The sequence below is a fragment of the Porites lutea genome, chromosome 1 (assembly GCF_958299795.1).
Source record: "Porites lutea chromosome 1, jaPorLute2.1, whole genome shotgun sequence".
NCBI classification, from domain to species: Eukaryota; Metazoa; Cnidaria; class Anthozoa; order Scleractinia; family Poritidae; genus Porites; species Porites lutea.
The window spans coordinates 37,890,458-37,905,872 of NC_133201.1; the positions used below are offsets into that span (position 1 = coordinate 37,890,458).

General features: G+C 40.0%; 1 protein-coding gene across 1 annotated transcript in view; it reads right to left on the minus strand.

The window, feature by feature from the left end:
- LOC140929298 (midasin-like) overlaps positions 1 to 15,415 on the minus strand; it is a 76,929-nt gene that overhangs the window by 40,626 nt on the left and 20,888 nt on the right. Inside the window, exons 22-39 of the mRNA XM_073379105.1 lie at positions 14,889 to 15,265; positions 14,434 to 14,645; positions 13,502 to 13,624; positions 12,937 to 12,999; positions 11,963 to 12,097; positions 11,083 to 11,190; positions 10,022 to 10,129; positions 9,538 to 9,618; positions 8,754 to 8,852; positions 8,330 to 8,470; positions 7,524 to 7,652; positions 6,282 to 6,447; positions 5,723 to 5,839; positions 4,599 to 4,755; positions 4,054 to 4,170; positions 2,416 to 2,500; positions 1,844 to 1,964; positions 350 to 486 (exon numbers count right to left, since the gene is read on the minus strand). Of these exons, the coding sequence (XP_073235206.1) occupies positions 350 to 486; positions 1,844 to 1,964; positions 2,416 to 2,500; positions 4,054 to 4,170; positions 4,599 to 4,755; positions 5,723 to 5,839; positions 6,282 to 6,447; positions 7,524 to 7,652; positions 8,330 to 8,470; positions 8,754 to 8,852; positions 9,538 to 9,618; positions 10,022 to 10,129; positions 11,083 to 11,190; positions 11,963 to 12,097; positions 12,937 to 12,999; positions 13,502 to 13,624; positions 14,434 to 14,645; positions 14,889 to 15,265 (2,476 nt within the window). The remainder of the gene's footprint in view (positions 1 to 349; positions 487 to 1,843; positions 1,965 to 2,415; positions 2,501 to 4,053; positions 4,171 to 4,598; positions 4,756 to 5,722; positions 5,840 to 6,281; positions 6,448 to 7,523; positions 7,653 to 8,329; positions 8,471 to 8,753; positions 8,853 to 9,537; positions 9,619 to 10,021; positions 10,130 to 11,082; positions 11,191 to 11,962; positions 12,098 to 12,936; positions 13,000 to 13,501; positions 13,625 to 14,433; positions 14,646 to 14,888; positions 15,266 to 15,415) is intronic.

Sequence of the window (15,415 nt, forward strand, 5' to 3'; positions counted from 1 at the left end):
AAAAGAAACCCAGACGTATATTTTGCAAGAGGCTATAAACACATATAGCACTGAGAACAGTGCTATACGAAAGTTAAGAAGGATACATTAGGCCATTCAATAGACCAATTTATCAATCAATCAATCGGTTTATAAAGTAGAAAGGGGAAGCGGGTTTGATGTGCTAACGAGGACCTGCTGTGCAACAAGTTCAAAAGAGGTCGACCAAGACCCAAGTTTTGACTTGGAAGGATAGATAGAAGAATTACCATGGTAACTATGTTTAACATGAAACTTCGCATAAGAAACTAGGACGACGAATATCAAAGAAAACGAACAAGAAAACCTAGGTAAAAATTAAACATACTACCTGTTTGTTGTGTTCAGACGACTGATTTCGAGCGTAAACTTGCATAAGAGAGGTTAACACAGCTTCTCGCAAATCACTTCCCCTCAGAAGGAGTTGCACTGTTAGAGACGCTGAATGGAGCAGGTCAAGGACAGAACCTGTCATAAAAACATTGAAGTCAAAGCTTCGACTCTTGACAGCGACAAAGGTAAACAATTTAATTTGCAAATTGTCCTGTATGTAAACGTCTCGAGTTTCCCTGCGAAAATACGATCCAAACGTCTCCTAACGGACAACCCGATAGTAACGCTAGCTATCGATTAAGAACAAGTGGATACCAACATTCACTCAACCTTTAACTCTCTAAGGCTGGTGGCTTAAGCAAAGACGTTTTTGAGCGACCACGCCAACCGAAAGTTGTCTTTTTCTTTCATTTTGGGGCAGTATTTTTGCCCAAATTTTCGGGCAAATCGTGCTAAAAAGGGTAACGAAACTTAGCAATGCAAATTTGGTAGTGTCAAGGCTTATTTAAAGGAAAAAGCCTCACTTCCGGTTGACGTGCGTCGCTCAAAAACGTCGCCGCTTTAACTCCTTATATATGTCTACTCTATACCGGATAGTCATTCGTGCTGACAGGAAAAGAGGTACAGGTACAGTATGAACGGCAACGGCACAGAACTGCAACAAGTCGCTCCCGCACATCGAACATTGTGCCGGAGCGGTTGGCAGATAGGATTTGGTGCACTAAATATTCTGAATAATAACTTCCGTCTCAGTGGGTTCCAGCCTTCGCTCCTTCTCATTTATTTCCGCTAGGGTCCCAATACCTGTTTACACTGCGACGAAGTAGCAAAAACCTATGGGATATATGACGATCAGTGCCGAAATCACCGTTCTTAGAAGCCCTATCTGATGTGGTTTTCGTGTCGGTGCAAGAGCTATCCAGTATGGTGTTAACATAGCCAGAAACCCCATTAAAACGGAATTGAGACTGTTCTTTTGACCTCCCTACTAGCCAAAGATGAGGGTCCCCAATAGGTTTTTCGGGATCCGGGATTTCCCTTATTTAAAGCTCGGGATTCGGGATTTTAACGCAAAATCGGGCAAGATTCGGGATTGAAAGTATGCGCGCGAGTTAGAAGACCCGAAATAATCCTCGGGATTACGGGATTGCACGAAATTTTTGGTCGGGATTACGGGATTGAAGAACCCTGTTGAAAACCCCTCAAAGATCTAAATTCAATGAAAAACTCAAACTTTTCATTTCGCAAAATATTGAAAAAATAGACGTTCAATTTGAATGATCACACCATACGTTTTTTCATTCACAGACGGAGTAGATATGAAGTCCGTCCAACATGTGGAAAAGACGATGATTCGAGTGTTTTAACTATTGCTCGAAACGTCAGCTTTACAATCCTTTAATCTTGGTACAATGACTTTATATATGCAGATGATAAAACCAATGTTTTCGCCATACAGCGCCACAGTTTCGTTAGTTAAGCAAATGCTTACCGCCCAAGGTGTGTTTGAAACGCTTGTGAAAGGCGACAAGAGAATCGCATGTCGTAGTATTCTGTAGTCCTAAACCATGCAGCATCATTTGGTGATCATAGTCATCAAAGACATCACCATCCTCCTTTAAAAAAACAAGTGACAAGTGCAAATTAACAGATAGATTTCCTGAGAATACATGGAGTAAAATAAGGCTGGAAAAACCTCGCCTTTCACAGTAAGCATGAAATATAGCCTAAAATACGTTGCATATTGCCCTTAGCGAGTCTTGGACAACGTTTGGGATATAAAAGGATTGTCAGCCATCTCTAATCTCCTGAACCATTGAAGAAAGACGGCCACGGAGGATGTTTAACCACACGTCCGGGTTGTCATACATGTATGTATCACACTTGTTTCGAAAAACAGAAATCGCTTTTTTAGAGAAGTCATTTCTGTACCTCGTCTTCTTCCACTCATATATTTATTTCCCCTACATTTTACCATTTTTTCAAGGTTAACCCAGCTCTTCACCACGTTCTAATAATCTCACTTGTACACGACTCAATGTATACCGCAAGTTAAAATCTCACCTCTCCCAACATGAAAATCTCCACTCCCCTGTTGCGCATTGCACGTGATATTTCTCCATATCTAGGATCCATGGCCAGAATAAGTCTAAAGGAAAAGAAAAGGGCGAGAAAATAGGCGAATACTTGTTCATCTGAAAACAACAAACAACTACATTGCTATTACGTAACTTTGCCAAAATACGTATGTTTCCAGCTTAACATGTTTCCTACACAATACAGTGGCGGATCTAGACCTTCAGATAAGAGGGGTCCGGTAATCCAGACCCTGAGATAAGGGGGGAGGGGCGGTCTCAAAAAAAATTTGGGGGGGTCCTCAAAATAAGGGGGGACCGGGCCCTCGGCCCCCTCCCCTGGATCCGCCACTACAATAACCTACATCGTCGTACTTTTACCACTTTACCCAAGTCGAGGTCGCATAATGGCGATTGATCATAGGGTATTGCCTAGCCTGTGAGCAAGCTTTCCATGTACCTTGCGTGTTCTCGCGCAGCTCGCTTCACTCGACAATCAACAATTTTATTTTATCTATTTTATTTAAATCAATATTTATCCCCTAGCATCCAATTTAGAACAGCTAGTTTGAATGAGGCCGACACAAAAAAACAAAGACATTAAAACATTAAAGAGACTAAACAAAAAAAATGAAGTTGTCAAGGCCACATGTGCAGGTATTGTTGTTTAAGATGGAGTTTGAGCCTAATCTTAGCGCCTCTATTTATGTGCGAGCACCGTTTATTCTAAAGCTTCCTTGGTACTTAGCAGTTTTCGCAAGAGGAGGACGCAGCAAATCAAGGCTTCTGGTGTTGTAGCCATGAACTTGGTGCGCGTGCCTAAACTTCGAAAGTAAGTACAATGGCGCCATTCCATGAAGACATTTACAGACTAAGACGCACTTCATATAGTCCCTACGCGCTTGTAGGCGGGGCCAGCCGAGTGTCGACTTTAACTCGTTAGCCTTGATAGATCGACTTTCAATAACACAGGCGGCACGTCTGTTTAGCTTATCTAGATAAGATTTATTTCCAACCCTACAACTGTCCCAGACAGGCGAACAGCAATCGAACAATGGCAAGACTATAGTATTGTAGAGCATTAGACAAGTAAATTTGGGAAGAACCTTGTGCGCTCGACGCAGAATACCTAATCCAAACGAGATCTTAAAGGCAATATACTCTATATGGTCCTTCCAGGATGGGGTGTGGTCTAGGAGGACCCCAAGATATTTGAAGTTGTAATCCCTATATAAGCACGTATTACTGACATCTTTCACTAGATCTTCAGCCGCTGCGGTCCTCTGATGAATACGCCAACAAACATAGTCCCAGTTTTTTCAAGATTATTAGAAAATTTGCGTGAAGCCAGCTAACGACTTTAGTTAGGCCACTAGTTAACTGAATCTGAATTTCACTGACTGACTTGCTCGCAAAATAAATAAGAGCGTCATCAGCATAAAGCTCGACGCCACGTCCTCGAACCACCAGAGGAAAGGCATTAAAAAAATGATAAATAGTAACGGGCCAAGTACGCTACCCTGGGGGACCCCGAAAGATATAGGCTGGGTCTCACACAAGACCCCAATTGTCAAACTTGCTCTCAAAACCAGGCTTTGGATAGTAAGTATAACAAACATTTTCTCACCTGAAGTTCGGATGAGGCTTGATGGACGGGATACTACCATCAATGGCACCCCTTTCATCAATTGTCAGTACCCCTCCAGGCTCCAACAATGCATTCAGTCTGTCCAGTACAGATGGACTGAAATAAACGAAAACATTGGTACGTGAGTATTGAAAAAGACCCAGCGACTCCTAATGCGAAACTAGCGACTCCTTTTTTACCTAGATTCTCGGAAGTTAATCCGTTTCGAATTTCCCTTTAACCTGACTGCCAAATTAACTATGGAATTTTTAACGTGCCAATCGATCCTGGTGCTTATTCAAACCCTGGTACATAGGTGGGAACCCAAATCAAGGATTCCGACGCTGTTTCGCAGACGGACTTAACCACAGGTCAATTTAATTAAATTTTTACAAGTGTAATCTACAAGTGTAGCTATTGTTTTAGAGTCTGAAAACAATAGCCACACTTGTAAATTACACTTGTAGAAGTTTTATTAAATTGGACCCAGAAGTTTAGTTCCGTCTGTGACGCAGGCTTGAGTGTGCCCCAATTGCCGTATTTACCTGCAGAAGTTCACATTATCAATCAACAGCCAGTATCCAGACTTGAGGGCCTCAACAAGCTGCCCATCCACCCACTCAAACTGACCACCACAGTGACAACTCTCACCATTGGCTTTAAGTCTCGACCTTAAAAACTGCAGCATTTCCAGTAAGGTACCTGTATAAAGAGAGGACAGCAAAGACAGCGTTTTGACAACAACTTTGTACAACTGACAGTTTCTACTTTTCTTAATTAAGTATCTATTTCCTCAATTCTTAGAATAGAATAAGAATAGAATAATCTCTACTATGAGTTTATCAATGTAAACTGGGTTGATTTTACAATATTGTACAGAAGCATACTAAGAGAAGACTAAATAAATTCCGTGAAAATAATGTGTAGGCTAGGGAAGTTAAATGAACCAGTTGGTTTTCATGTCAGCTCCCTGAACAATTTAGCTTCTAGGTAGCAGGTAACTGATCGAAAGAAATACAAAAAAAACCAAGAAGGAAGAATTTAGTGAAGGCATTATCAATCGTTGTCTCTACAAGGCTATTTACTTACACTTGTAATTTTGCGCGTAATTTTTTCCCAGTTTTCAAAGGAATTTTCGTTTCGCTAATGCTCGCAATGAAATTCGCAGGTAAAAAGAGGCAGCGAATTTAAGTGCGATTTGCCATGGCGTTATCTAAGAGTTTTCAAACAAGTTCGGAATTTATGCAACCTGGCGTCGATATTTGGTACATGACAGAAAATAAGGCGGCACAATTTTCTAAAAAATTACACTTAACGCTTCAGCTCGTTGACACAAACGTTGCGCAAGAACCTCCTATCAAAAAAGGCAGAGAAAATCCTCCTTAAGAAACTAAACAATGTTGAGGAACCCAGAGAGCAGCCTGATATCAGAGTCGAACTTCTCTTTGTAATATCCTGTATTATCTAGTAATAAGAGAGGTTGAAAGAATAAAAGACAAGATCACACAGGACGAATTCAGTACTCCACTACTTCTATAGGAAAACTAACACAGGAGAGAGATAGGGGGGTTACTCCAGGACCTCTACATTATCAAAAAGCGCCTCTAACCACTCAAACACGTTACCCTCTAAGGCCTCATTCCCTGACCCCAGTAATAACTAAAAGTACCTGCGATAGCAGATGAAATACTGTTCCTGTCACAAATGTCCTTCATAGCTGCCGTCATCGTTTGAAGCTCAATGAGCTTCTCTGGAATCAAAATGTCATTCTTGGTATCGTCACTTCCTGTTAAAGTTAAATGATGGGATAGAGTCACTGACTGATGACAATACGCCATTTCCGGGTTGTCCCAAGCCTCTGTTTCAAAGCGAGGCTAAGTGCGAGGCTATTGATACGAAAATGATTTACTTATTCTCATGCAAATAAAACGCATTTTAAAAAGAAAGGTTTTGCTTATAAATATCACAAAGGGCCTTAAACACCATTCATCAAGTTTCCTCTTCGAACTGATATAAAACCGTGCTTATGAAAGGCTTGATACCTGAATGACTGAGACCATTATTTTACCCTGCTACATAGTACTGAGTTGTTGAAACTTCACGCATTTTTGAAATCCTTTACGCTATTTTGTTAAACAAAGTTCTTGACCCGTCAGGCGTAGCTCCACGCACTCTGTCACAAGTCAATGTCTATAATAATAATAATAATAATACTCCAAAAAGATTACCTTCAGAGTCGTTATTAAAGCTGGCCACCCATAGTTTATAAGCTGAGGACGCTTCTTGTAAACACGATGGATTATCTTTACTTCTGATCAACAACTCTCGTATCAAACCAAGTAAAAACTCCTTAGCTTGCTTTAATATCTCTCCCCACTGTCTGTTAAGATCAGCCTGTGATTCATAAGAGAAGAATAGACCTTTTTATCGATACGGCAGACATATTCAATAAGTTAGATTGAAGGAGTATTACGAGATGTCCAGGGGGCATGAGCACGATCCGATATACTCGCTCAGTATTTACGCGCGCTTTTCGGGCCAATTTTTCTTTAAGGTTTCCTAGAAAAAAGACTGCAATGGGAAAAAAATCGTTGTGCCGTGTTTGGATGTGATAATGATCGCCTTTTTCCCGAGAAATATACAGTGAAGTTCTCTTTTTGCCCGAAAAACGCGCGTAAATACTGAGCGAGTGCCCCCTGGGCATCTCGTAATACTCCTCGACTCTAATAAATTCAAAATGGCCGCCGTAACGGTGAAAAGGTCTATTGGGACTATCTCAATAACAAACTGTAAGCCAACTGAAATGATCAGTAGGAAACTAACGAGCCAGAATATATAAGAATTTTATCGGTTTATAGAACAGACAAACGCGTTTGGCTTTTGGTTGGTTTAAGGAAGACGCAACTATTCTCAGCTGATGAAAGAATCCTGAAAAGTAATTTTCCATGCCTTGAGGCAACAGTAACTAGGCTGACGATTGGAAAATCGAACACTTCTTTTTCCAACTTGGGGTTTTCTTTTGCATCAAAACGAAGAGTCCATGTTTTGATCTTTTTCGTCGCGCAGAATGAGTGGACATTAAGAGTTATTCACGACCGCTGAAGCGACAAATTCAAATGCACGAGGGCTTTGAATAAGCTCCGAACAAGAAAAAAGAGGGACTCGTTTGGCCAACCAGCGTTAATAAAACTCATTCGCGCGTCTTCGTTAGCTACAAAATGGAAAATCCATGAACGAAATATTGAAAAATCGATGATGTATCTACGATTTAAGGAGAAAATATAACGTTTTACGAAGAAGAACTATCCCTCTGCACTGAAAATGGAAGCTGACCTTAAGCGTGTGGCATCTGTCGGCTAATAAAACAAATAAACACTTACGAAAACCATTTTTAAGGTCAAACAATAATCGCTCAAACAAAATGACTATTAAAAAAACATACGATAAACGAACCCTATCAGTTTCCTAACCTGTTCAAAGCCGCCAAGTAATTCAGTGGTATCCATGGCACTGTTCATAGCCATCACCTCCAGTTTATTACCAGTCAGTTGGGAAACAAGATGAACAAGTGATGTCTTTCCACATGATCTTGGACCAACCTGATAATCAGACATAACCAATGATTAGTAACCAGTACCTTACAAAAAGCAGCGTGACCGAGTGATCAGCGCGTTCGGCTCGCAATGTGGGGTCCGGGGTTAGAGTCCCGATCTGGTAGCTTGCTGGATTTGCTCACGGTTGTCCCGAGTTCAAATCCTCGGCCACGCTTGTGAATAGTCAAAAGGTTCCCTCCTGCCAGTTAGGATTTTTATTTATGCTATAATTGAATTGTTTGTTTCAAATTATTTGTGATTGTAAACTAGCTGGATAAGCTAAGTGCACAAGGGTTACACAACTGATAACTTTCTTTAGCGACTGGTGAATCATGTTGTGGCTTTTAAACTGTAAAGTCACCTTTGGATTTGAATAAGAAAAAGAGTTGGAGATCGCGTATGAGTACGACTTTTAAATTATATCCCAGGGGCCGCTTCCTTTAAGGAATTTGAAGTATCGGTTTCTTGCTAAGTCTCATGTAAACTGTTCTCAGATGTTTTGCAAATAAAAATCACCATAGCTTTTCAAAGGGCATCAGCTGTAGTATACTAGAGGTGGAATCTTTCTCCAGGGTCCCTGACCTCGCAAGGGACACTGGAGAGAGTTTGAACTAAACCACTGCCCACACGTCGCTCAAAAACGCTGTTACTTAAGCTTCCTAATGTAACATGCTGTTACCCACCAGAATAGCCATCCAGTTCATTTCAAGACATTTCATCAGTGATTCCATGGCAGGTAAACAGTGATGAAGGACCTGCAGTGATCTTCCAGTGATATTGGACTGATCAACTGAGGGACATCTAGGAAGCCAGGAATGACCAGCCTAGAGAATAATATAGGCAATGAATAGACAATCAAAAAATATATAACTGATTAGGAGTGTGTATATAAATGTGATTTTTTTACGTTGTACTATCTCTGTTTTCTTTCCGTGTCGTCGCTACCTCCTTGAGAAAATTAAGGGCGGTAAGGATATTCAAAGTCCTTTTTTATGTAATGGAAAATCGTTTAGAAACAAAATCATTTGCTTTCTGCGACAGATTTTTTTCTACTGCAACTAGGAACTTATATAGCCATAAAAAACCTGCAGTTGTGCACAGACTCACCTGGACATGGCTTGGTGTGATAAAAAATGATGGCCGGGTCAACTGAATGTCACCAATTGTTTCTGAACTCATAGTAACTGACTTGTAAAGCTCCAGTACCTCATTGTCAAGTAAACAGATAAATATATAAGGTAATAGCTAATAAAAGCAAATAGATACTCCAGTGCAAAGAGACTAAAGAATACATGCACTTTTGCGCACTGACAGGTGTTAATAGGAGCTTGGCGTCTCGGAGCGTCAGCAAGGACGGGAAAAATACCTGTGGACAATGAAATTGTGAATTGTACTACCTCAATTCCAAAATTCTGCACGGCCCTTGTGCATGATAACGTCAAAAGAGCAAATTTCACCACCAAGTTTGCAACCTTTGTGCTTGGGTATTCAAACTCTCACTACCTTGGGATTGCAAAACTTCGCAACTTAACAATTTCAAACGGAGACAAAGTGGTGAAATTTGCTTGCCTAAAGTAAACGCTATTAAGACGTGGCAGTGAAAGAGTTTGACCTTTATTTTGGAAGCAACAACAAAGTTTTTATTACTGAGCCAAACTTGAAAAGTATAAGCACAAACGTTTCGATGTTTTCGTTCCTCTCATACAATCATGTGGAACGGCCCAAAACAAAGCCCGTGAAAATGTGCAACTAAAGCGTCTAAAATTTGTTTTTGAAGGAACTATCAAGGTCGCTGGAGAAATGTACTGTTATGCTAAGCGTTATGTTAAATCAGTTACGTTTACAAATTACCAAGAGTTTGTCGTGGTAATTAAAGCAGTGATATCCTTACCATCTGTTTGTCCTTCACTGTCCTCATTCTGTCACAGTAAATAAGACGCAAAAATTGAGCAGGATCCCAGCAACCAGGAAACTAAAGGAGGGAAATAGGCACTGTAAATAAGGAAGCACAGGAAGCCCAAGGCAGGTCATATAGGAGTTTATACAAATTTGTGCCTAGTAACAACATAACTCATTATCATTATCATCATCATCATCATCATCATCTTTGTTATCCTTACTGTTGAGATAATACTAAAAAAGAGAAAATATAGAAAAATGTAGAGAAATAATCTATGGTTAGATCAAACAAGTAAAACATGTACAATTTGTAAATCAGTGTGTAACAGCCAAAGTAACAAAGCTTTCGATTTGGCTGCTGCTTATTTGCAAATGAGAAAAGGAACGAAGGAAAAAAGTAATAATTAAGATTAAGGAGTAAATGTCAAAATCTTGGATCCATAGCGTATCTGCTAACAAAACGTCTTGATGCTTACCTGGTGCTTAATAAGCAGATCGCACCATCTGAACACATCTCTTAAGTTCAATTCCCAAGGGCTTCCCTTTCTTCCCCATCGCGCCTCCACCACTGTCTCTTCATGGATCTGCAAAACACGTTAACTCTTTTAGCCCTAACATCAAAATTCAAATTCTCATTTGTTGTCAACGTATGTTTCCTATAGAGGTAGTCGGGAGAAGTTGTTAAATTATCAATCAGTTTCCCTTGCTTGATCATTTCCTTAATTCTCGTCACCACTCTGTTATATAAAACATTGATATCACAAGGAGAATTTTGATGCTGATCACCCTCAGGGCTCAAAGGGTAAATATATCAATTAATAACGCCTTTCGAATGTATGAGAGGAGTACCTTTAATTTACAAAAGGAAACTTGAACAGGTACGTTTTTCAGGCGGAATCTTACCACAGTTGGAGAGAATTTCAGGGAAATCTGTACATTATTCGTCACTTCCGATGTTACGTGTGTTATATTATCATCCCCTGTTTTGCTTGACGTTGATTTACACATTTCATATTTCCAAAAACAAAATGGGGAAAGAGAGAAGGGAAGCAAACAAGAAATGAAAAAAGTATAGAGGGACGAATATTGTAGCTTTGCTATCCCTTCCGCCATATAGCAGCGAGCGCGAGAGAGGTCATGGACGATGAAACATAATTGCACCAACAATCTATAAATTCAGTTGCGGGATCATGTCACCTTTTAAGTTACGACCTTTGATCATGGAGGGCCCAAAATTGCCAGTTAACAAAAGTGTGTTAAAAAGCTAACTAGCTGGCTGTGAATGCCAATCAAAAATGACACAGCCGTCATACGTCCAAAGTGGAGCAGGGTCAAGGGATGGCACACAGGACGCACGAAATAAATAAAGAACTGTCGAGTACGGAACAGGAGCAACCTATTGTAATATTTGAGTCCCCACAATAAACCGTTATTTGACTGTTGGTCCTCTCAAATTAGACAATGGTCTTAACGTCACTGAGTGCCATTAAATAACTGCCATTAATAAATACTGTTAGTGTAATGACTATATTATCACCTTCATATTGAATGTAACCATCTGGTCTAAGATGGCGGGATCTATTTCAGGGTAGAGGGCTCCTGTGATAAACAACAGATCTGATTTTGAAAGAGGCTCCACGAACACCTTGAATAAAGTGAAAGAGAACAAGTTAAATGCGCGACTTACAATGCTACTAAGCGTACTTAAGTTGCACTGCCGTAGGCTGTTAGAGTTGAAACAGTTTGGTCAAGATGAAAATGGTCTGAAAATATTTTTGAAGGTACCCAGCAAATGCCAGGAAACATTAGACGAAATTACCAGTTCATCATTCAAACTGAGACACGAGGACGTTGAGAGGGATTGACTAACTATAAACTCAAGTCTATCGACTAAAGGACAAAAAATACCCTCCTATAGACCTTTCCCGCATTCCTGTAAACAAAGGCATCAATTCGAGGCTCGGGTGGACAAAATACAGTGATTTGTATGAATTGTCCACCCGAGCCTCGACCTCATTTCATTATGCTTGCTCACTGGAGCGGAATGCGGGAAAGGTCTATTACTTCCCTTGAAAGAGATACATAAATATAAATATAAACGAGGTTACAAAACTTTTTTGGCGGCCTTGACATGCATTTGAAAGAATTCCATTAAATGTTAAATAGGCTGTTGAGTTATCGGTTCCCAAAAAATTTGCAACCGCAGTAAGGCGCGATAGCTTGTCCATTTTGCTCTAGCATGTTTTTTCGCCCAAGCTTTTGTCCTTCAAATGGCCAGCTTCATATCAGTTCAATGGTGGGGAGTCGTTTCGGTACCAAGCGATAAATAATAGTCACAAATCTGGCTTTCTGTTCTCATAAGAACAGAAATATTTCATGCACGAAATACATCCCTTCATAGTCAACTGTTGATATACCTGAGTAAATCTGTTGAGAAAGGACTTTGGCAATCCCTTTCTTCCACCGCCCTGATTCAGGGGATTCTGACAAGCAAACAACCTTGTTTTGCCTCGCTGACCTTTGAATGTCATCCCAAGCTCGGGAATGTAGATCTGCAAGAGCAGTGAAACGAGAAAACGGTTTAAAAAGTACAAAACCATACCACGCCAGGCTGACCAGTGAGCTATACCTATAGGAACGGAGAACGAATTCGCACATCGCCTCGCGTTTCTACAGCGCACATTTACCCACTGGCCAGTGGGAAAAAATTAAACTTCATTCACCGTCATTGCAACTAACAATAACTTGACAAATTTATAAAAGACAGATGAGCTTTTCAATTAACCTTTTTAAAAACCCTAATATCAAAGTTAAAATTCTCATTTGCTGCCACTATTAATTTCCTATAGTATTAGTGGAGCAAAGGTGATAAAATATAAAGGAAATTCTTCTAGTGTGATCATACCCTGAATTCTTATTGACTTATTACCACGAACTCATTATTAGTATAGGTAATAGCATGATTTGTAGTGATATTTGGCATAAATACCACGAGTGATACTTCGAAATTGTTATACGTAATTTCACGAGCCGTTGGGCGAGTGAAATTTGAGACAATTTTGAAATATCACGAGTGGTATTTATGCCAAATATCACGTACAAGTCATGCTATTATTTGTTTATACTACTACCCGCAAAAGGTTTGTAATTTTCACATGTAGGTATTTCAAATTAAGCTGAAATACCACTGCTCTAAGCCAATCAAATTGCAGAAATTCCTCATGCAGTAGTATAACAAGGAGAAATTTGACGCTGATTGCTCTTAGGACTTAAAGGGATAATCATTTTTAAGAGAAATGTCACTTCCATCTGTTTTCATCTGCTAAATACTTAGATGAAGCATACAATATCTTCGATAGCTATTAAGTAAGGACTGCATTGTGACACTCACCTCGCCCCTGTGATCCAAACAGGCATTAAGCCCTTCGAGCACAGACTGCGAGGCTAAATTAAGCTGCAAAATAAAGATCAGAAATAAAATTTCATGTTGATAAGACAGGAGGCAAAAACGTGCCTTGTGTGGTTTTCCAGCAAGGTAGAGTATTTACTGCGAGAAACAGAGGTAATAAGGTATTTAAATAGCGGTTGAATCTATTTAGCTCGCTCGTGAGATAGCCACAATATTAACAGCAAGTTTGCAAAAAAGAAGTTAATTATTTGTATTTAACAAAATACAGACTAAGACCACGACAATATCTCCCTGTTTTGTCTAGTGCGTCTCTAGTAATCAGGGTCCAGTTGTTCAAAAGGTAGACAACGCTATCCGCTGGTAGCGCAATTGGTTCCCCTAATACTTAATCGCTGGACAGTGAATTATTCGATGAATAGCGCTATCCAACGATCGAACAACCCGGGCCAGATGAAAAATACTAAATAATATAACTCTGACGAAAGACCATTTAGATGATAGTACTCGTATTCTTATAGAGCCTTTGTATCTAACGCCATGACAATACCTCATCCAAGACAATCCAGTGTCCAGCTCTGAGTGCCTTTAATAGAGGACCATCCCTCCACACAAACTGTCCAGCCTCACCTCCTTCAACAGGTAAATCAGCTCCAAACAAGTCTGTTACATCCTTCAATGTGATATTCAGACGAGAAAAGTAGTGATTAGCTGATTCAATAAAGGTTACTTTGGGTATTGTGAATTGCGCACTAGGAAATGCCCAATGCCCAATAACGAATTCCCAATGACCAATTGCTAAAGTAACCTTATTGAATTAGCTATATTCTAATACAATTAAACACACTTTCAACAACGAGCGACTATTTTATATTCATTCATTCATTCTTTCTTTCTTTCATTTATTTATTTATTTCCTTTTTTTTCAAGTTTTTGCAACTGACTCTATTTTTCAGAAGTATGATTGTCTTTTTGAGGAATCTATTTTCAACTGTAGAAAATAGGGGGAACCTAGTAAATCAAGTGAAATGGCATGGTAATTGCGTAATAGAGTTCTAAAGTGATGATGTCATCAAATTAAATTTCTGAAATTATTGGACTTCTCAGGATATTCTGAAAGAACAACGTCCATGAGGTCTACTTGCCAAAAATTAGCATTTCGGGGCAAATTGCCTCTGAGATATAAGCCCAGTCATGTTCTGATAACTCCATACAAATCCTTTCTAAATTTGACTTGGGTCGACCCAAGTTAACAATTCATTTTTGTTATAGAGATCTAGAAAGATTTAAAACAAAATTAAAACACTTAACAAAGGTGATGATCGGGCATCGTGTTCAGTACAAGTCTGTATCGCGATAAACCCACCCGTAACCCCTCCCCCCACCGATTCACACAGAGAGAAGAAAAACGGGTACTATCATACATGACAAAACCCACTGGCATTTCCCATGGTCGAAAAAGTTGGTAACTAATTTACTCACAGTCTGTTCAGAGAGGTTAATTCTTATTAACTCGTGGCCTGAAGCTTTTGCAATAGCTCCAACTAGGCTGGTCTTTCCTACTCCAGGGGACCCCTCCAGGAGAATGGGCCTTGGTAGCTGAAGAGCTCTTAGCAACCGCTGAGCGTTTAGAGAAGTAGTCGGTGAATTGAGCGCGTAAGTGCTTGAAAAATGCTCTGGTGGCGGCAGTGGACCTGTTAATGACAAAAAGTAAGACAACATTATATAAGGCAAAAGAGTACCACAGTATTTAAGCCCTACAATCCTCGAATACCGAGGCGAACACTTAATTTTACAGTGCGTTTGGTGAGGTTAATTTTATTAACTCGTGATTGGAAGCTCTTTCAACAAAGCCGGTCTTTCTTATTACAGCAGACCTTTCCAAAAGCTACAGATATAGAGATGGATCTGATTCAAGGTTTACAGTTACCACGTACCTCTTGGAATGAAAAATGGACTAACACCAAAATAATCTGGTCTATAGTTGGAATTTCCATCTTTATCGATCTCTGGTCCCCAAGAACTTCCATGTGTTTCTTCTTTTAGGTCCATCTGTCTTCGTAGAAATTCATAGCACGCTTGATATGCATCTTTTAAAGCACCACTCGACGACGACGATGACGGCGAAAAGCTGGTCATTCCTGACCCCAGGGCGTCTAAGAACACGAGGCAAGCGCCATGCACATACGCTTGGGCTGGAGAGAGGAGTACTTTATCATTGCTGTTGTCGTCAATGCCATCACTGGCGGTTGACGCACTGCAGGTATTGATGAAGTTTACCCAGGACAAAAGATCTCTGGTGCTTACCACAAATCTGAGATGAAAATGAGTGGCAGTAAAGAAAAATGCAGCACATTAGGTGATAACCTGATCATTAAATGGATATGACTGAATATATTAACAGATATCATTCACGCCGGAACGGATACCAGCCATATCTAACGCATCACTGTACTTAAGATCA